The 22657-nt window shown below is 35.2% G+C and overlaps 1 protein-coding gene across 1 annotated transcript in view; it reads left to right on the top strand.

Moving 5' to 3' along the window:
- LOC106084799 (ubiquitin-conjugating enzyme E2-17 kDa) overlaps nt 1–7471 on the top strand; it is a 29672-nt gene extending 22201 nt beyond the window's left edge. Inside the window, exons 2-3 of the mRNA XM_013248722.2 lie at nt 6024–6309; nt 6400–7471. Coding sequence (XP_013104176.1) covers nt 6024–6309; nt 6400–6525 — 412 coding nt within the window. The 3' untranslated portion in view covers nt 6526–7471. The remainder of the gene's footprint in view (nt 1–6023; nt 6310–6399) is intronic.
- The last annotated feature ends 15186 nt before the right edge of the window (nt 7472–22657 follow it).

The raw sequence follows: 22657 nt of genomic DNA, 5'->3' as shown, positions 1-22657 counted from the left end.
TTTTCTAAAGAAACTTTGTCGGGGCGACAAATTTTCTAAAGAAACTTTGTCGGGGCGACAAATTTTCTAAAGAAACTTTGTCGGGGCGACAAATTTTCTAAAGAAACTTTGTCGGGGCGACAAATTTTCTAAAGAAACTTTGTCGGGGCGACAAATTTTCTAAAGAAACTTTGTCGGGGCGACAAATTTTCTAAAGAAACTTTGTCGGGGCGACAAATTTTCTAAAGAAACTTTGTCGGGGCGACAAATTTTCTAAAGAAACTTTGTCGGGGCGACAAATTTTCTAAAGAAACTTTGTCGGGGCGACAAATTTTCTAAAGAAACTTTGTCGGGGCGACAAATTTTCTAAAGAAACTTTGTCGGGGCGACAAATTTTCTAAAGAAACTTTGTCGGGGCGACAAATTTTCTAAAGAAACTTTGTCGGGGCGACAAATTTTCTAAAGAAACTTTGTCGGGGCGACAAATTTTCTAAAGAAACTTTGTCGGGGCGACAAATTTTCTAAAGAAACTTTGTCGGGGCGACAAATTTTCTAAAGAAACTTTGTCTGGGCGACAAATTTTCTAAAGAAACTTTGTCTGGGCGACAGATTTTCTAAAGAAACTTTGTCTGAGCGACAAATTTTCTAAAGAAACTTTGTCTGAGCGCCTAAGGAAATAAAATTGCTCATTTAATAAACCACAAATTCAATTGAGAATCAACTATTTTCTGTTTAAGACTTTTCTCCTTCTACATTAATGTCTTTGGCTTGTAATGACAGACATTTCTTTGCTGCGTTTAATAACAAGTTCAACGTTTTTATGGCTAAAACCATAGAAGCAGTGAGAAAAATAGCAAAAATTATATGTCTGTCTGGCTTTTGGCCAATCAACCATTACAAAAACAAAAGTTTAACAATACATAACCAAATTCCCATCACCAGCAGAGGCTCATTGATTCACATACAGTACTGCTGCCTCACTTTTAAAGAAATATTATAAAAGCCATTTCAGCTACAATAACAACAGGGCTACGAATATTTAAGCACCTGATGCAATCGTTATTTTATTTGAACTCAAAAAAGGCAAAAACAATACCAACAATTTCTTTATGGAAGCATTTGTCGTATTTCTCTTGGTTGGTTTTTGTGTTGTTTGTTTGTTAACAGCAACAATTGATGTGATGATACCCGGTAGCGAAAGCGTAAAAATTTTACGATTTCCAAATTTGTCAGAACTATGAAAATGACGCAAAAATAAGTGTTAAAATGACGCATTATTTTGACTACAACTTCCATTTGTTGGCGATTAAGACATGGTTGAAATCGAATTGTGGATTCGCTCACCTCATAGTAATGTGTGTGGTATGGTAGAGAAGATTTGTGGAAAGGTTTTTTGGTAGTTTGGTTGTTTGTTTGGCTGGCGGGCTGGCTGGCTGTTTGGTCTGGTGTGAACTTGAATCGTTTGTTATCTCCCATCTGACGCAGCTGAATGATTTTCAAAGATTATTAAGTCATTTAAATATTATGCAAAACAAATCATAGTACTAGACAAATTGAAGTGTAATCATTGTAGTTTTTGTTTTATTAAATACAAAGTGTTTTTCTTAATGATTATTAAGCAGATGGGTCTTAAATGTTTTCAATGGGAAAATATGTCTAATAGATTGAAATAAAAACATAGGTATTGGATAATCAGCAATGTTTTTCTAAGCTTTTGAAATTTTTTCGTCTTAGTTTAGCGCAAAACGTGTTCGGAAATTAATAGAATTCAGAAGTAAGGAACATAAACATAGACCGGTATTGTTTAGCAAGAAGGGTTTGTAACTACTGAGAACCTAAAATGCGAAATTTTGTAGAAATCAGTTGAAAATGTGGTTGAAGAATTCTTAAATCAGGCGCTAACCTAAAATCGAAACGCATACCGATAGGACCATTTCCAAAACAAAAGAAAATGTGACCGAAAAGTCACTTGGTAGTGTAGTATAGATGCTATGAGTACAAAACAAAGCGTGGGCTGATATTTAAGTGCCCTGAGAAACCGCAATTCCAAATGGTAAAAATCAGTATAAACCTCGAAATGCCTAAAATCAAGTGGAACTCTATAGCGCATCTATTGTGATCTGGTTGTTAGACAGGAAATATGAACATCAACAGGTGCTATGGGCAGAGGATGGTCTCCAAAAATGACATTTACTCGGTAACCGTTTACCGCTCAAGCTACAACATCCTCTAGTTTGTTCGTCATACCTACCTAATACGCTGGATCTGGAGAGTCTGTTTTATAGCGCTGTACAATCTATGGGCAGCGGTTGGTTATTCATGAGAAGTCGATTCGGCAAAATGCAAATTTGCCAATGAACATTAAGGGGCGGGGGCAATCTTATCACATATTAATGAGTGCTGCCCGATTCAAGCTTAAGCTAAATGATACGGGCCTCCTTTTTCTAACCATGTTTGACCGGCGTGCCGCAGTGCGACACCTCTTGGGTAGAAGTTTAAACATGGCTCCTTTAATATTTTTTCAAATCTCCTAGTCCCTCACAAATGTAGCCAGCATTATGAGAGAATAACCCCTGCTGTGAAATCTTTTCTGATGTTCTCACAAGGATTCGAACCCAGCATCATAGACGGACATGCAACTTTTCCTCTACGGTGGCCTCTAAGCATCATTAGCTACGCAAGAAATTGTCATGCTTCACTAGTTGTATACGACCGGTTGGTATAAGGTTTTGGCTCTCTCTCCATGAAGAAAGGTTAGTTTTAGAATCCTTTCCCTAAGGAAAGGTTAGTTTTAGTACCCTTTTCCTAAGGAAAGGGTAGTTTTAGTGACATTTAAGTATCCTTTCTCTAAGCAAAGGCTATATAGTACCCTTTTCCTAAGGAAAGGGTAGTTTAGTACCATTTTCCTAAGGAAAGGGTAGTTTTAGTACACTTTCGTTTCGGTATTAAAAATACCCTTTCCCTAAGGAATGGGTAGTTTTAGTACCCTGTCCATAAGCAAAAGTTAGTCTTAGCTACCGCTGCCCTAAGGAAAGGGTAGTTTAAGTAACCTTTTCTTTAGAAAAGGATAATTTTAGTACTCTTTCTCCAAGGAAAGGGTAGTTTTTGTACCCTTTCCCTAAGGAAGGCCAGTTTTAGTACGGGAATGGCAGTTTTAGTACCTATTTCCTAAGGAAACGGTAGTTATAGTACCCTTTCCCTAAGGAAAGTGTAGTTTTAGTAACCTTTCCCTAAGGAAAGTGTAGTTTTAGTACCCTTCCTCTAAGGAAAGGTAGTTTTAGTACCCTATCCTAAGGAAAGGGTATTTTTAATACGCATTCCCTAAGGAAAGGGTAGCTGTAGTATCCTTTCCCTAAGAAAAGGGTAGTTGTAGTACCCTTAACCCTTGGGAAATGGTAGTTTTAGTACACTTTTCCTTTGGAATGGGTAGTTTTATTGCATTTTCCCTAAGGAAAGGGTAGTTTTAATAGACTTTCTCTAATAAAAGGGTAGTTTTAGTATCCTTTCCCTAAGAAAAGGGTTGTTTTTATATCCTTTCCCTAAAAAAAGGGCAGTTTTAGTACTCTTTCCTAAAGGAAAGTGTAGTATTAGTATCCTTTCCCTAAGGAAATGGTAGTCTTAGTACCCTTTATCTAAGGAAATGGTAGTTTTAGTACCCTTTCCCTAAGGAAATGGTAGTTTTAGTAACCTTTCCCTTAGGAAATAACAGTTTTAGTACCCTTTCCTTAAGGAAATGGTAGTTTTAGTGCCCTTTCCCTATAGAAAGGATTGTTTTAGTAACCTGTCCTTAGGGTAAGGGTACTAAAAATACCCTTTCCCTAATGAATAAGTAGTTTTAGTACCCTGTCCCTAAGCAAAGGGTAGTTTTAGTACCCTTTCCCTAACTAAAGTGTAGTTTTAGTACCATTCTCCTAAGGAAAGGGTAGTTTTAGTACCTTTTATCTAGAGAAAGGTTAATTTTAGTACTCTTTCCCTAAGGAAAGGGTAGTTTTAGAACCTTTCCCCCAAGAAAGGTAATTTTGGTGCCCTTTCCTTTAGGAAAAGGTAGTTGTAGTACCCTTTCCTTAAGGAAAAGGTAAATTTTATGCCCTTTCCCTATGGAAAGGGTAGTTTTAGTAACCTTTCCTTAAGGAAATGATTGTTTTAGTACCCTTTCCTAAAGGTAGGGGTTGTTGTAATTTTGATCTTAGTACTCTTTCCTTGAGGAAGGGTTAGTCTTAGTACAGTTTTAGTACCCTTTTCCATATTGCCTAAAATCTATGAGGCTTCTTGGTACTCTCCCTTATGTGACACTTTTAGCGTAGTTTCCTGCTTAAGAATTTGACCTTGTCGGATATGGAAATTTTACTGTCGAGGAAACGTGGTGCTTCAAATTGGCACATTTTCGTCTTTCTTATGAACAGGCAAATTTCAGTCTTCTCCAGGGAAGCATTTTAGTAGTTCATATCTTATAGACATCGCATTTCCGTTGTATAATACCCTATACCTACCCTATAAGTACAAAGTGGTAGCTATATCTTATTCTGAACTAGTTTTGGTGGACCTCGCCGGATGTTTTCAGATGGGTTATTAAACAATCCGTATCGCATTTCTAGCAAATATGTTCAAACTGTAATAACTACGGTTGATAAATAGCAACATTGTTGCAAATAACCCAAAACCCATTGTTGCAAATAACCCGGAGCTGAACCGATTTCTATGAAATCCACCAGTAATGTGACGAGAGTCAAGAGAAAACCCTTCCTACTAAATTTCGACAGAATCGGTTAACAAATGACCACATTATTGCAATATAAGACCGAATCGAACGAACATATATATGGGAGCTATAACCAAATCTGGGCCAATTTCAATAGACTTCGTCTATAGGGCGAAAAACATGTTTGTGCCAAATTTTAAGACGATCGGATGAAAATTACGTCCTGACTTGTACACAAATTAACATGGACAGACGGACATAGCTAAATCGAATCAGAAAGTGATTCTGAGTGGATCGGTATACAGTCTGTCTTTCGAAAGCACGCTAACTTTCGAAGGAGTAAAGCTAGTCGCTTGAAATTTTGCACAAATACTTCCTATTAGTGTAGGTCGGTTGGGATTGTAAATGGGCCATATAGGTCCATGTTTTGATATAGCTGCCATATAAACCGATTTTGGATCTTGACTTCTTGAGCCACTAGAGGGCAGTATTCTTATCTGATTTGGCTGAAATTTTGCATGAGGTGTTTTATTATGACTCCCAACAACTGTGCTGAGTATGGTTAAAATTGGTCCATAACTTATCATATCATATAACCTATCTAGGGTCTTGACTTCTTGAGCGTCTAGAGGGTGCAATTCCTATCCGATTTGGCTGAAATTTGTGACGGCGTGTTAAGTTATGACTTCTAACAAATGTGCCAAATATGGTTAAAATCGATCCAAAACCTGATATAGCTGCCATTTTAACCGATCTGGGATCTTGACTTCTTGAGCCAGAGGGCGTAATTATTATTTTCGATTCCGCTGAAATTTTGTACAACGGCTTCTCCCATGAACTTCTGTCAAATATGGTCCGAATCGGTCTATAGCCGATAAACCGATCTCTTTATTTTATTTTACCTAAGGCTCTAAAGGGCGCAATTCTTACTCGAATTGGCTGAAATTTTACACAATGACCTCTCTTCTATGGAGTCCAACATTCAACTCAATTATGGTCCGAATCGGATCATAACTTGATATAGCTCCAACATTATAGCAATTCTTCCCGATATCCCTAAAAAGAGAAAGCATTCGACAAATGCGATCTATGGTGGAGGGTATATAAGATTCGGCCCGGCCGAACTTTGCACCCTTTTACTTGTTTTTAATGATCTGGGAACTTTGCTTCCCTATGCATATTTTTCTATTACAAGCTTTTGATGGCATAACATTTATGGATATTTTGCTATTTTGCCTAAGATAGGCTAGATAGATGTTTTCGCCATTGCTTATTTTTGATTATTCTTAATAATTGTTGTTTTTTTTTATTAATTGGAATTTTTCTTGTGTGTTTTTTTTTTTAGACTTCAAGAAGATCCACCAACTGGTGTTTCTGGAGCGCCCACAGATAATAATATTATGATATGGAATGCTGTGATTTTTGGTCCACATGACACACCCTTCGAAGATGGCACATTCAAATTAACAATAGAATTTACGGAAGAGTATCCCAATAAACCGCCAACGGTTAGATTTGTATCAAAAGTATTTCATCCCAATGTTTATGCCGACGGAGGCATCTGTTTGGATATTTTACAAAACAGATGGAGTCCCACATATGATGTTTCAGCTATATTAACTTCAATACAGGTGAGGAGTTTTTGCCAAAAAAAAAAAAAAAAAAAAAAAAAAAATCATTTTTGACTAATTTCTTGGTTTTTTTTTGTTTTTTGTCAACAGTCGTTATTGAGTGATCCTAATCCTAATTCTCCAGCTAATTCTACAGCTGCCCAACTTTACAAAGAGAATCGTCGAGAATATGAGAAACGAGTGAAAGCTTGTGTAGAGCAAAGTTTCATTGACTAGCCATCAGCCGCCGCCGCCGTTAAAGCCTTTAATTTAATGCAAATTAATCTTAAAGAACAACCACAACCACAACAGCAACAACAACCACATTTTCACCTGGAGTTCATGTTCACAATCATTTCAGTTTTATAAAAAATGCTGCTAAGAAAATACCAACCACCTCCCCCAACCCGCGCCCCAAAATCAATAAACTAAACAAAACCAATCCCTCCTTTTATTAGCTCGCTCGCTCGCGTCGCGTCCCTAACAAACCTTAGAGTTAAAAAAAAAGATAAACAAGAAATACAAAATCCAAAGAGGAAGAGAATACACAAGAATTTTATTAGTAGTCGTCGTCGTCGTCGTCGTCGTTGTCATCATCGTCGTCGTCGTTGTTTCACCACCCCTCAACAAAGAAAAATGTTGGACCTCCAAATTAAGTAATAAACTCAAAACAGAAACAAAGTAAAATAAAGTAAAGCGAAATGGAAATGGAAAAACCTACAACAAAAACACACACACACTTGCAATTACAAAATATGGATAGAAATTTTAAAAGATTACACAAAAACAGGCTTTTAACTATTGAGTACTATACGGCCCCTCCCCTCCACCTACCCAAGGATTTTCGGATGAACTCCTTTTTGGTTTTCCTGTATTCTTATATAGCAATACTTAATTACTTATGATGGGAAGCGATGGGAATACTACTCGCGTATTGTTTTAATAAAAGAAAAAGAAAAAAACTTAAATCATACAAATCAAAGGAAGGAAAGAAGGCAGGATTCGATTTATTAATAATTATAGCAACAATAGTATAGAAAGCAAATCATAATTATCTAAACCCCCTCTCTCTCTCTCTCTCTCGCCGCCACACAAAAATAAAAACAAACAACAACTATTCCTACCACAAGTAAACAATAAACAATCTAACAAGACAGCCACTCAGACAAACTCTCTCCCCCCCCCCCCCCCACAACCACTCATTTATAAATTTACATTCAACAAAAAACAAAAACAAACAAAATACATTAAAACATAAAATATTAATGTTTAAATATATTGCAAAAAAAAAACCCAACAAAAAATCAATTCAAAATATATATATATTAAAGAAGTAAACAGTAATTCTCTTTGTTCATTATTTCCTAGCTTTAGTTGTACAACACGTTGTCGTTCTTTTTATTTTTATAATAATTTAGAAAGGTTTAAAACAATTTTCTTAGTTTTTGAATTCTCTAACCTGCCCAGCACTTAGTTTTTGTTTTTAAAGTCTATCCCACGCTCACTCTCTCTCCGTCTCTCTCTCTCTCTTACTCTCAGCCGTTTCATTTGTATTATGATTTCCAATGTTTTAGACTTTCCGCCCTCGTGACCCTTTCTCGCAATGAAATAAATATTTTCCTATATATATTTTCTTTATTCTTTATATATTTTTTAAATTATTCTCAATCTTAATCTTAGAATTATGTTAAAATAAATTTATAATTATTACTATTATAAATGTAATTAAAAGAAGTAATAATAAAATAAAATCCGAATCAAATCATCATTATTAAAGTATATGGTAACGAACATACTGTGGTTTCTTTTTTTGAGGTATAAAATTGGGTTTTAAAAAATTCCAGAAAAAAATCAAGATTTTAACCGTACTCGGCATAGTTGTTGAAAGTCATAACAGAACACTATGTGCCAAATTTCAGCCAAATCGGACAAAAATTGGGGCTTGTAAGGGCTCAAGAAGTCAAATCGGGAGATCGATTTATATGGGAGCTAAAGGGTGATTTTTTTGAGGTTAGGATTTTCATGCATTAGTATTTGACAGATCACGTGGGATTTCAGACATGGTGTCAAAGAGAAAGATGCTCAGTATGCTTTGACATTTCATCATGAATAGACTTACTAACGATCAACGCTTGCAAATCATTGAATTTTATTACCAAAATCAGTGTTCGGTTCGAAATGTGTTCATTCACCGTTACGTTGCGTCCAACAGCATCTTTGAAAAAATACGGTCCAATGATTCCACCAGCGTACAAACCACACCAAACAGTGCATTTTTCGGGATGCATGGGCAGTTCTTGAACGGCTTCTGGTTGCTCTTCACTCCAAATGCGGCAATTTTGCTTATTTACGTAGCCATTCAACCAGAAATGAGCCTCATCGCTGAACGGTGAATGAACACATTTCGAACCGAACACTGATTTTGGTAATAAAATTCAATGATTTGCAAGCGTTGCTCGTTAGTAAGTCTATTCATGATGAAATGTCAAAGCATACTGAGCATCTTTCTCTTTGACACCATGTCTGAAATCCCACGTGATCTGTCAAATACTAAGTTATACACCGATTTCGACCGTACTAGGCATGGTTGTTAATAATCATAACAGAACACTACATCCAAAATTTCAACCGAATTGGACAAAATTTGGGGCTTGTAAGAGCTGAAGAAGTCAAATCAGGAGATCGGTTTATATGGGAGCTATATCAGGTTATTGACCGATTTGGACCGTAAATGGCACAGTTGTTGAAAGTCATAAGAGAACACTATGTGTCAAATTTAAGACAAATCGAACAAAAATTGTGGCTTCCACGGGCTCAAGAAGTAAAATCGGGAAATCGGTTTATATGGGAGCTATATCAGGTTATTGACCGATTTGGATCGTACTTGGCACGGTTGTTGGAAATCATAACAGAACACAACATGCAAAATTTCAGCTTAATCGGACAAAAATTGTGGCTTGTAAGGGCTAAAGTCGTCAAATCGGGAGATCGGTTTATATGGGAGCTATATCAGGTTATAGACTGATTTAGACCGAATTTGGTACAGTTGTTGGGAGTCATAAGAGAACACTTTGTGCCAAATTTAAGCCAAATCGGACAAAAATTCCGGCTTGTAAGAGCTGAAAAAGTCAAATCGGGAGATCAATTTATATGGGAGCTATATCAGGTTATAGACTGATTTGGACCGTACTTGGCAAAGTTGTTGGAAGTCATAAGAAAACACTATGTGCTAAATTTAAGCCAAATCGGACAAAAATTGCCGCTTGCAAGGGCTCAAGAAGTCAAATCGGGAGACCGATTTATATGGGAGCTATATCAGGCTATATACCGATTTGGACCGTACTTGGCAAAGTTGTTGGAAGTCATAAGAAAACACTATGTGCCAAATTTAAGCCAAATCGGACAAAAATTGCCGCTTGCAAGGGCTCAAGAAGTCAAATCGGGAGACCGATTTATATGGGAGCTATATCAGGCTATATACCGATTTGGACCGTACTTGGCACAGTTGTTGGAAGTCATGAGAGAACACTATGTGCCAAATTTAAGCCAAATCGAACAAAAATTGCGGCTTGTAAGGGCTCAAGAAGTCAAATCGGGAGATCGGTTTATATGGGGGCTATACCAGGTTATATACCAATTTGGACTTTATTTAGTACAGTTGTTGGAAGTCATAACATAACACCACATGCTCAATTTCAGACAAATCGGACAAAAATTGCGGCTTGTAAGGGCTCAAGAAGTAAAATCGGGAAATCGGTTTATATGGGAGCTATATCAGGTTATTGACCGATTTGGATCGTACTTGGCACGGTTGTTGGAAATCATAACAGAACACAACATGCAAAATTTCAGCTTAATCGGACAAAAATTGTGGCTTGTAAGGGCTAAAGAAGTCAAATCGGGAGATCTGTTTATATGGAAGCTATATCAGGTTATGGACCAATTTGGACCATATTTGGCAGGGTTGTTGGAAATCATATGAGAACACAATGTGCAATGTTGTAAAACCTCGAAATATTCGTCTACGACTCCATAAAGTATATATATTCTATTGGGTTGCCCAAAAAGTAATTGCGGATTTTTTAAAAGAAAGTAAATGCATTTTTAATAAAACTTAGAATGAACTTTAATCAAATATACTTTTTTACACTTTTTTTCTAAAGCAAGCTAAAAGTAACAGCTGATAACTGACAGAAGAAAGAATGCAATTACAGAGTCACAAGCTGTGAAAAAATTTGTCAACGCCGACTATATGAAAAATCCGCAATTACTTTTTGGGCAACCCAATAGAAACTATTGGTACCAAATAGTACTTTTTGGTACCAAGTAGTACTTTTTGGTACCAAATAGTACTTTTTGGCACCAAATAGAACTTTTTGGTACCAAATATAACTTTTTGGTACCAAATAGTACTTTTTGGTACCAAACAGTACTTTTTGGTACCAAACAGTACTTTTTGGTACCAAATAGTACTTTTTGGTACCAAATAGTACTTTTTGGTACCAAATAGTTCTTTTTGGTACAAAGTAGTACTATTTGGTACCAAATACCACGATTTCCATACAAAATTTTTAGTGTTGCAGACCAATCCATATATCCAATTCCAGATTCCCTACTCAATTCGTTAGGTGGTCCGGGAAAAAATACAATTCGAACAGTTGCAAGAAAAAGGGTGCATTTCGTACCTTTTTAGTACAAATATGAACAAATTAAGGTCCTTCTGACCCTTCTCAATCTATTTCAACCTTCATTCAAAATTTCAAAATTCTTGCTTTAACCGTTTTGTCTAGACGTTGTCTATTATTGCTCCATGAAAGATACATATTGTGAAAGAATTGAGGACCACTTCAATTGGCTGTTGTTCTTAAATTGAATTTTATTTAAACAAAATATTTCTAAGCTAGCTTAAGCCTAGCCAGCATGTTCCCATGCTGTTGGGTTGCTCACCTGTGTGAATATGCAACGTATGTATATTCACACGGCAACGCGGATGGGTGTCCATATGCGCGAATCAGATTACCTAAGCCAGACAATGAACATGACCAAGGCCAGACAATTGTCTCACACATATACACACTACATCTCCCTTTTCACAAAAAAATGATTACTTGCTAATCATTTTTTAATATGTACAAAATTACTTAATAGATAATTATTTCTTATGGAAAATATAAACGTTTTTAATAAAATCTTAAAGTTAAAAAAAACAATAATTATTAATTCTACAATTTAATTAAATGTTATGTGTTAGTTATATTAATTTTCTTAAAATGACAGGATATACATTTAACAAAATTACAAAAAAAAATTAATAATAAATGCTAAAATTAACTTAATTAAGGTACACGAATTTGAATATATTTAAAAAGAAATACCAAAAAAAAAACTATGAAAATAAATTGGTGAACAGGCCTGTCTCTAATCTATTTTCTAAATATTTTTAATCTATCGCTATGAACAGTAATAGTCTTTTTGCCCTTTATAACGTAATTACCATTTTTCATCACGTCAATTATGTTATAAGGGCCTAAATATTTACTATCTAATTTGTGACCAGTTTCATTACGAAGAAGCACAGTATCACCTATATTGAAAATTGGTTCGATTTTTCCTTTATCATGCCTTTCTTTACGCTCTATTTTTGCCGTTTCTAGCAATTGCCTTGCCCTTTTATACGCCATTTCCATCCTGTATCTTACTTCCTTGGAGTAATCCTCAGGATTATACAATGGTTGAACATCCTTAATTTGATTAAATACCTGAAACATGTTCGGAACCCTGCCGAATAACAGTTCATAAGGGCAATATCCGTGAGAAACTGAAGGTGTCGTATTGTAACAATACGTGAAGTACCTTAACCACACATCCCAATCGTCCTTGTCAATGGATATGTAAGACCTTACATATTCGTTGAAAGTCCGATGGCTCCTCTCTACTGTCCCAAGAGTTTGATGATGGTAGGCTGTGGAAGTAATGTTTTTCACTTTCAAATATTTGCACAAGTGTTCAATCAAACTGTTTTTATATTCAGTACCCATGTCAGTAACTATAGTTCTCATAGGCCCATAAGTCAATATATGAGACTCAAAGATTGCTTTAGCTACTGTTTTGGAATTTTTGTCCGGTATTGGCAAAGCAACTAAGTATTTTGTGAAATCACAAATAAGTGTTACTGCATACTCATTGCCTGTTTCGGATTTCGGGAAGGGTCCAATGGTGTCAATCAACACAATATCAAAGGGCTGTGCTGGCGTATGTGTCAATGTCATCGGAGTTTTGGTATGTCGGGTTACCTTTGAGAGTTGACATTTCTTGCATGCCTTAACATATCTGGTAATATCCCGAACCATACCTTTCCAATAATAGTGTCTTTTAATCTTCCCGTAAGTACGTGTAATACCAGCATGACCTCCTTCAGCGGCATCATCATGGTATCTTGTCAAAATAGTCTTTTTTTCTTTCTCATTATTTCCGTTTATAATGGTCACCATAGGTAGTAGCGCTACTTTTACCCTATTTAATATCTTCTTGCCCGTTTTCTTGAATAAATCAAGTGGAACAAATTTAAATATTTGTTCGCTTGGTGCCATCTGAAGTTGGGATATTTTCAGTGAGCCAGCTTCTCTATTAAGCCTGTGGAAAAATTGATCTAAATCAAAATTTCCATTAGCACACAAATCCACAACATGAATTCGTTTTAAAATCACTTTGCCATGTTTTTAGCAACACTGGTTTAAAGATAACTTTAATTTAACGAATTTTTTGACATCATTAAAATTAATGACGTCATAAACGTTGGGCTCTTCGATTGAAAAATTTCCACGAGTATCGTCATAAACGTGGTTTGGACTATTTCGACGAGTTTCAGATCTTGTCACGATTTTATATACTTTATATACTTGTCACGACTTTATATACTCAGGAGGGGAAATTTGTCTGCTATTACCTTTTTATTAATTTGGCGATAATCAACAACTAAACGCCAATGCTTTTGTTCAGAATTTGGAAGCGCCTTTTTTGGAACAAGAAGTAGTGGGCTATTAAATTCTGATACGGATGGTTCAACTATACCATCAGCCAAAAGTTTATTTACTTGTTCGTTTATTTCTGCTCTATGTGTATGTGGAATCCTATAGTTTTTTATATATACCGGGTCAGAGTCCTTGAGTTTTATCTTTTGTTTATAAAAATTATTAGCTGTGATTGGTTCTGTTTCTAAACCAAAAACATCCGTGTAATCAGAACACAATTTGTGAAGTTGATCCTTAAACTCTTTGAGACAATTCTTTTCCAACCTTGATAGAATTTCCTCTTTTCTGTCATTTTGTAGATATTTTTGTTCAATCAAGTCATAATTTGTCAAACTCTCAGTCGCAATACTCTTGGTGTTTAGTATAACATTTTGTGAAGTTGTATTCAAAATTCGAACAAATGTGTTTTTAGCATTTACTATAGAGCTAGCGACTAAAACACCAGGTTGAAGTTCCTGATTCATCACTAAAAACTCTTTTTCGTTTGTTGTTATATGTACTTTTCTAATTACTTCAGAACGAGCAGGTAACAAAATGTTATGGTCAACGTCAGAAAATATAATAGGGACTTGAATATTACAATGAAAGTTGTTAGGTCTTAGAATCAACCAATCATGGTGCTCATTGAAATCCAAAATACAGTTGTATTTCTTAATGAAATCCATGCCAAGAATACCATCACAAGGTATACGGAAATTCCTATCCACCACCTGAAAATCATGGGGTATTAAGAATTTGTCAATTTGGAGATCCAAATCAATTGATCCAAATGACTTGGTTGTTCCTTCACCTATACCACTTATTATTGTGGTATTAGACTTGATTAATTGACTATATTCTTTATTAAAATGCTTTAATAAAGATATATCCGCTCCTGTATCTACTAATAATGTGAGAATGTTATTAGAAAAATTGTTTTTTGCCTTCACAAATATGCTCTGACTTAGATTTATATGATGTATAGTTGGATTTTGGACTATTGTTCTCCCAAGGGAAGATTCAGGTTTCCCGAATCATTATTTTCTTCGGTAAGGATACGCACGTTGCGGTTCCTATTACCTTTATTGTTTCGACTGTCGAAATTGTGGTTATTGGAGCCACGTCCTCGATTGTTTCTATAGTAACGACCTCGTCCTCTATAGTGGCCATTACCCCGTCCACGACTATTTCCGCGTCCATACCAATTCGAATTGTAGTATCTTACATCAAAGGTGGACATGCCCTCGGTGCAAGATGATACAAATTTCGACACCGCATCATTCATTGTGCTAAAGTTCCCAGACTCCATTATAAGCCGAACTCTATCGCTGGATGCGTTTTTCGACATCGTTTTGACGGCTACTTGAGTTGAGTACTTCTGTGCTAATTCTACAAGTAGTCCGTCAGAAATGTAGGCGTTAGACAGTGCTTTCGTAAGCTCCTCAATTTCACTCACAAACGAGTTTGCCGTCTTATTTCCTTGTCTAATATTTAAAATTTTTGCTGTGATAACTTCAGTTGATTCGCCTCTGACAGATTTTCTCAATGTTATTATTATGTCCTTGATGGTCCCTTCTGAGCCGATAAGGTTTCTCGCCGTCCCTTTTAATTTTGTCTTAATGACTCTCACTGCAATCTGTTCATGAGTTTCTTTTACTGAATCTATAAGGTCCAGTGCATCAAGAAAACTCTGCAGATTTTCGGAGCTTCCGTTAAAATCCGGTATGACCCTTGTGGCCAAACCCAGAAAGTCCGTAACCGATTGTGTCATGTTTCCTGCCTCGTTTGCAATGTCAAAGAGTTTGGTAAGTGATTCACAATCAATGTTTTCGCCAACTTCCTCTAATTTAATGTAGAAAACGACCTCGTCATGGAAACACACTGACAATCTATTTTCTATGCCCTTAGATTCCAATAAATTTGCTAGTTTATTTCGTACATCCAAAAAATATGCTTCTGCTGCTATTTTGTGGGAGGGGGTAAGATTATCGTAGTACCCTTTTAAAAATGTCCGAATTTTTTCCAGGGCTTCAAATAATATTTTAAGGTGTCGACCTAATGTCTCATTTCCTATCGGTCTGTCTACTTTCAGACTTTTGTATGACCTATCAAAGTTCTGCTCTTTGATTATTCTGGCTACACCGATTATGTCGATCCAGTCCATGTGAGTTCTAAAATTTAAAGATTTTCATTTATTTTGTGTGCTGGTATGGCTGGTCAAGATTTTTTTTTAAGTTATTTTTTTTTTTGACATATTGATTCCTATACCTTTTCAAGATCGTTTGCAACAGAAGCGGCCCTTATATAATTCTTCTGTAGAGCCCTCTTATGCAGTTGGTAAAGAGTTACCAATAGCTGGGCTGCCAATAAACTAATTATGATTAAGAAGTAGTTGGTAGGACTTTCTACCTTTACAACAATGTCGTTAATCACATTGGCATTGGGATCCTCTATCTTTGATTCCGTACTACCCATGATTACTATACTCTTAAATGATTACGCCGATTAAAGTCTAAATATGTTGAACGAATCACTTGTGCAGCGTCAACAACCAAAGGCGGTAAGAAGAGGCTTAATAAAGTATATGGTGTCTCTTTTAACTCGTTCCTTAAGATACGCTTGTTGCAAATGATCCACAAGATAATTTATACCAATGAACCGTCATATCTGGCTTCTGTTTTGCGTTTTGCTAACTCTACAAGAGGTAAACAAGTAATACAAATACGTCATCAATATCGTGTATCTGAACAACAGTTCTTTGTTAATGCTATACGTCTCTGAAATAATCTTCCCAATAGTATTCAAATTATAAGTAATGAACGTCAGTTCAAATCTTTGATTTATAATCATTTTAATTAATTATTTGTTTTGTTTTTTTTTATAACTATTTTTTTTTTTAATTTATTTTATTAGTAACTTTGATTAAATTGTTAAATTTTCTTTAAAGTTTCTTTTTCTTCTTTTTTTTTGTTTTGTTTAAACCTTTTTTTAACTTAAATATTGTATCAGTAACTTTGCTTAAATTGTTAAATATTTTGTACCAATTATTGTTCTATTTAAATGAAAACTTGTTGAACTCATTGTATTTATCAATTTACTAACCCATGCTTTATATAAGACACTGTCTTTTGTATGGGTTTTATCATAATAAAATACAAATACAAAATAAACTGTGTCCACAAATACATAAACTGAAACATGGTCTTTTCTTATTTTGTACATAATATAAATTAAAATTTTTACTTTTTTTTTCGAGACAAAAATAGTCTTTCTCCTTAAAAAAAATCTATACATATATGTATATTTGTATATGGATTTTACTTAACTTTTGAATGCGTTATTGTTGTTGTTGTCCTGCGAAACTCTTTGCGATGGAAGCAGTTAAACTATTTTTACCAATTAGAATTAGCTTATGCTGGAACATCTTTACGTTTCTGGTTGTGGTGGTGGTGGAAGTTGTAGATGCGGTCCCTCTATTTGTATTGTTGTTGCTGCTACTTGTTGTTGGTAATAATAAAGGATTGGAAAAGATGCAATTAACTGATTGTTGGTTTAGCAACAAATGATGGTTGTTGTTGTTGGTGCAGTGTTTCATTTTATAATTGCTGCTTGATTTTGCTTAAAAAGATCCTTTTTTATTGTGCTTCAGTTCTCATCTTTTTTTTGGTGTTGCTGTTGTGTTTTAATGTTTTCTTCTTGTTTAATTCTTTTTGTTTGCTTTTTTTCAGTTTTTTTTTTATGGAGTTTTTTGTATTTCATTTATGTTTATTTTCTATGTGTTGTTTTTGCCGTTGAATAATTAAAAAAATCGTTTTTAGTTTTTTTTTTCACTGTGCTCTAAATGGCGACGAGTAGGGTTTATTTTTTTTTTTATTTTCACGGTCGCCATGTGAAAGAATTGAGGACCACTTCAATTGGCTGTTGTTCTTAAATTGAATTTTATTTAAACAAAATATTTCTAAGCTAGCTTAAGCCTAGCCAGCATGTTCCCATGCTGTTGGGTTGCTCACCTGTGTGAATATGCAACGTATGTATATTCACACGGCAACGCGGATGGGTGTCCATATGCGCGAATCAGATTACCTAAGCCAGACAATGAACATGACCAAGGCCAGACAATTGTCTCACACATATACACACTAAAAGGTGATTTTTTAAGAGCTTTAAGAGAAGTTTTTGAAAAAACACATCCAATTCAGAAAAAAAAATCAAATCTTTATTTGCATCGATAGTACTGGCCATAGAATTTAATGTTTGAAGATTATTTCATGCAAATGTTGACCGTGACTGCACCTCAAATGGTCCATCCGCCTAGTCCAATTTTGGTATACTCCTTCCAAAATTTCGGCCGGTATCGCACGAATAAATGCTTCAGTGTTGTCTTCCAATGCGTCAATTGAAGCGGGCTTGCCTATATAGACATGAGCTTTAACATAGCCCCACAAAAAATAGTCTAAAGGTGTTTAATTGCGCGATCTAGGCGGCCAATTAACCGGTCCGAACGCAGCCGGTCGTACTTACCGGATTGACCCCATGGAGTTTTTAATCGGCAAAGGCTGCCGCCTCAGGGTGTAAAACACTGCTACAACAGTATCCACAGCTAGGACACGGGAGACTATTCTATTGTAGATGTCCATAACATAGACATACAGATTTGGTATGAGGCAGCCACTGCAGCACGGAGTAGATCATACCATCGCAGGATATCCAGGCGAAAAAACCGAGGTAAGAAACCTGGAGAGATTAGTAAAGGTTTCAGATCGTATAACTGAGATCACCATTGAGGTCTCTGATATTGCCATCTGAAAGTCTATGCTGCATGGATGGATCAAAGCTGGATGACAGAGTAAGCCGCATATAATAACGACTACGATAAGGCTACAAAGTCTTGGAGAAGATTAACGCCTTCTCTGAAAGAGTCCTACGGAAAATGGGACAGATCCCAAACCTGTCACGGGATAGGTCCTCTGGTGATAGGGACCGGTACCAGTTCTCGTTCCCTTACATGCAAAAAACCTATCACTTTTATAAGGGTTTGTAGCTCGAGGTGACGAATTGTCACCATTCTAACACTGTAGGACAGTTTGAAAAGGATGAGTATTGCTGGCTATTATTTTTAAGGGAAATAACATTAGTTAGCAAATATATTCAACGGATAAGCAATTTTTAATAATAATTAAGCGACTTAAAAAAAAAATATGAATCATAATTTAGGACAATTGGAACTTTTCATTCCCTGTAGGATATGTCCTGGGACAGGTAACTAATTCTCCAGTATAGGATCGGTACATTTGGGGCAATTGACTACACACTTCCCGTAGGTAGCCCACGTAATGGCCGTAAGAGCCAGAGCCATTATGGAATGCGCGTTTTTTCAAGAACCCATTGGTGTCTTTAAAATTTTGAAGTTTGCAAAACTAAGGATGTAACAGCAATTCTTAATTCGCGCTAATTTTTCTAAATTTTTTTCGCACATCATTTATGCGATTTTGAGCTAGTTTTTAGAAGAAAAATCATAGGAGTTGCACTTTAACGAAATTTTTGCCACAATCTTCAATACTACGGAAAGACATTTTCTTCACAAACCCAACGGTGTATAATAAATGGTGAAGATCGCAAAGCTAGGAATGTTACAGCAATTTAAAATTTACCTTAATTTTCTTTTGTGTTTTACGGATATCATTGGAGTTGCACTAAACCGAATTCTTTCGCCATAAACTTACTGCTGTATACTCAATTCGAAAAATTGAGAAGTTTGCAAAACTAATGATGTTACCGCAATTTCAAACTAAGGTTGATTTTTTTTGCGTTTTTTGGATAGCAATTATGCGATTTTGAGCTTGGTTTTCGGAGAAAAAACATAGGAGTTGCACTAAACCGAATTTTTTGCCATAATCTTCATTACTCTCTACTCAAGTCGAAAAATTTTTTCGCACCAAAAATTGAAAATTTTCATAAGGGGTTAGCCTCTGCTAAAAAAAATGCAAAAAAAAAATAAAATGTGAAATTTTAAGTTATTCTGTTTACTTTACGAATCGTCTTCGAACTGCGGAATGCTAGAAAATTTTCGAAATTCGAAAAAATGAAGAAGTTACAGCGTTTTTGACCATGAAAACTACCTTGAATTTTTACGCCCAAAAAAGTTGGATTTTTGCCATGTTTTTCATAGCAACCTTTACAGTATCGCTTCATGTAGCACCTCTACGGATATGGATTTTTATCACGAATCCAACGGTGTCTGAAAAATTGAAAAGTTTGCCAAAATAAGTAAGTTGCAGCAATTGCAAACTCAAGTTGTTTTTTTTTTTAATTTTTGTGATATGAATTATGGGATTTTGAAGCAATACTCTAAAGTTTTCTAGGAAATGGGAAAGAGTGTTGCTTCATCCAGTACCATTACGGAAAAAGATTTTCCCCACGAATCCAACGGTGTTCTCGGAATTTTTTTTTAATTTCGCATACATTTCAAACTCACGTAGATTTTTTTGCGCTTTTTGCATATCAATTGTGCGATTTTGAACTTGTTTATTGAAGAAAACACATAGGAGTTGCGCTAAACCGATTTTTTGGCATAATCTTCAATTCTGTATACTCAACTCGAAAAATTTTTTCGCATCGAAAAATTGAAAATTTTCATAAGGGGTTAGCCTTTGCTAAAAAAATGCAAAAAAAATAAAATGTGAAATTTTAAATAATTCTGTTTGCTTTACGAATCACCTTCGAATTTCGAACTGCGGAATGCTAGAAAATATTCGAAATTCGAAAAAACGAAGGAGTTACAGCGTGTTTGCCCTTGAAAACGACCTTGAATTTTTACGCCCAAATAAGATGTTTTTTGTGATGGTTTTCATAGAAATCTTTACAGTATTGCTTCATGTAGCACCACTGCGGAAAGAGATTTTCCTCACGAATCCAACGGTGTCTGAAAAATTGTAAAGTTTGCAAAACTAAGGAAGTTACAGCAGATGCAAACTCAAGTTGGTTTTTTTTGAATTTTTGGCATATGAATTATGCAATTTTGATGCAATACTCTGAAGATTTCAAGGAAATGAGAAAGAGTGTTGCTTCGTCCAGCACCATTACGGAAAGAGATTTTCTTCACGAATCCAACGGTGTTCTCAGAATTTTGAAGTTTGCAAAACTAAAGAAGTTACAGCAATTTGAAACTCACGTAGATTTTTTTTGGGTTTTTTTGATATCAATTATGCGATTTTGAGCTTGGTTTTCGGAGAAAAAACATAGGAGTAGCGCTAAACCGATTTTTTTTTGCCATAATCTTCAATACTCTATACTCAACTCGAAAATTTTTTTCGCATCAAAAATTGAAAATTTTCATAAGGGGTTAGCCTTTGCTTAAAAAATGCAAAAAAAATAAAATGTGAAATTTTAAGTAATTCTGTTTACTTTACGAATCGTCTTCGAATTTCGAATTGCGGAATGCTAGAAAATTTGCGAAATTCGAAAAAATGAAAAAGTTACAGCGTTTTTGACCTTGAAAACTACCTTGAATTTTTAATATGGTTTTTGCGATGATTTGTATAAAAAATTTTACAGCCTTAGAATAAACGGATATTCCTCATTAGACGGCAATCATTATATGTAACTCAATCAAACATTGTCCATTGCCCGAATACAAGACCAACCACGTTCAAGCAACTTCGATCAACATCAACAATAATCTAATTGTCATTTGGGAGATCTACTATCCTCCTAGATACAACATTGATAAAGTTAATTCTTTAGAATACTTCTCGACCCTGGTACCGAAATGGCTTCAGAAATGGAGAATTATAGTGAATGCTAGTAAGTGTACTCATAAAACTTTTACTCTTAATAGAGAATCTTGCCCCCAATAGTAATATTCTGCCCTACACTACCTCAAAAAGATGAAGTAAAGTATCTGGGAATGCATTCAGATAGAGGAAATCACCATTAACACTCAATGCTACATAAATAAATTGAGGTCTGCACCCAACGCCATTGCTCGAGATCTTCTGAACTTTGAAGGACATGTGCGCCTCAGAAGGACTAACATATTGAACCTTGTAATATTCATTCATAAATCCAAACTATTCAAAGTAAATGTAAACACAAAGAGGTTATTTACATTGTAAAAACTTTTTAGAATTAAATTAGATTAAGATTTGTAAACTTATTGTTATCTTCATTTATGAAAGTTTCAATAAAAAGAATATGAAAAAAAATAACCTCACCTTAGTTGTTTTTTCTTATTTTTGGGATATCATTAATACGATTTTGAGGTTTTTGTTTGAAGAAAAAACATAGGAGTTGCGCTAAACCGATTTTTTTGCCATAATCTTCAATACTCTATACTCAACTCGAAAATTTTTTTCGCATCAAAAATTGAAAATTTTCTTAAGGGGTTGTTAGCCTTTGCTAAAAAAATACAAAAAAATAAAATGTGAAATTTCAATTCTGTTTATTTTACGAATCGTCTTCGAATTTCGAACTGCGGAATGCAAGAAAATATTCGAAAAAATGAAGGAGTTACAGCGTGTTTGACCTTGAAAACCATCTTGAATTTTTAGGCCCAAAAAAGCTTGCTTTTCGTCATGTTTTTCATAGAAAACTTTACAGTATTGCTTCATGCAGCACCACTACGGAAAGAGATTTTATCCACGAATCCAACGGTGTCCTCTGAATGTTGAAGTTCGCAAAATTAACAATGTTACAGCAATTTCAAACTCATTTAGAATTTTTTTGCGTTTTTTGGATATCATTTTTGCGATTTTGAGCTTGTTTGTTGAAAAAAAAACATAGGAGTTGCACTAAACCGAAATTTTCGCTATAAACTTCACTTCTGTATACTCAACTCGAAAAATTTTTTCGCATCAAAAATTTGAAATTTTCATAAGGGTTAGCCTTTGCTAAAAAATGGAAAAAGAAGAAAATGTGAAATTTCAAATAATTCTGTTTATTTTACGAATCATCTTCGAATTTCGAACTGCGGAATGCTAGAAAATATTCGAAATTCGATGAAATGGAGGAGTTACAGCGTGTTTGACCTTGAAAATGACTTTGAATTTTTACGCCCAAAATAAATTGGCTTTTGCTATGTTTTCCATAGCAACCTTAACAGTATCGCTTCATGGAGCACCTCTACGGAAAGGGATTTTTGTCACGAATCCAACGGTGCCTGAAAAATTGCAAAGTTTGCAAAACTATGGAAGCCACAGCAATTGCAAACGCAAGTTGGTTTTTTTGAATTTTTTTGGATATGAATTATGCGATTTTGATGCAATACTCTGAAGATTTCAAGGAAATGGGAATTAGTGTTGCTTCGTCCAGCACCATTACGGAAAGAGATTTTCTTCACGAATCCAACGGTGTCAGAATTT

Source organism: Stomoxys calcitrans, chromosome 2 (genome assembly GCF_963082655.1).
Source record: "Stomoxys calcitrans chromosome 2, idStoCalc2.1, whole genome shotgun sequence".
Lineage (NCBI taxonomy): Eukaryota > Metazoa > Arthropoda > Insecta > Diptera > Muscidae > Stomoxys > Stomoxys calcitrans.
Note: the sequence above shows the minus strand (reverse complement) of the source record. Positions and strands in the feature narration are given on the sequence as shown.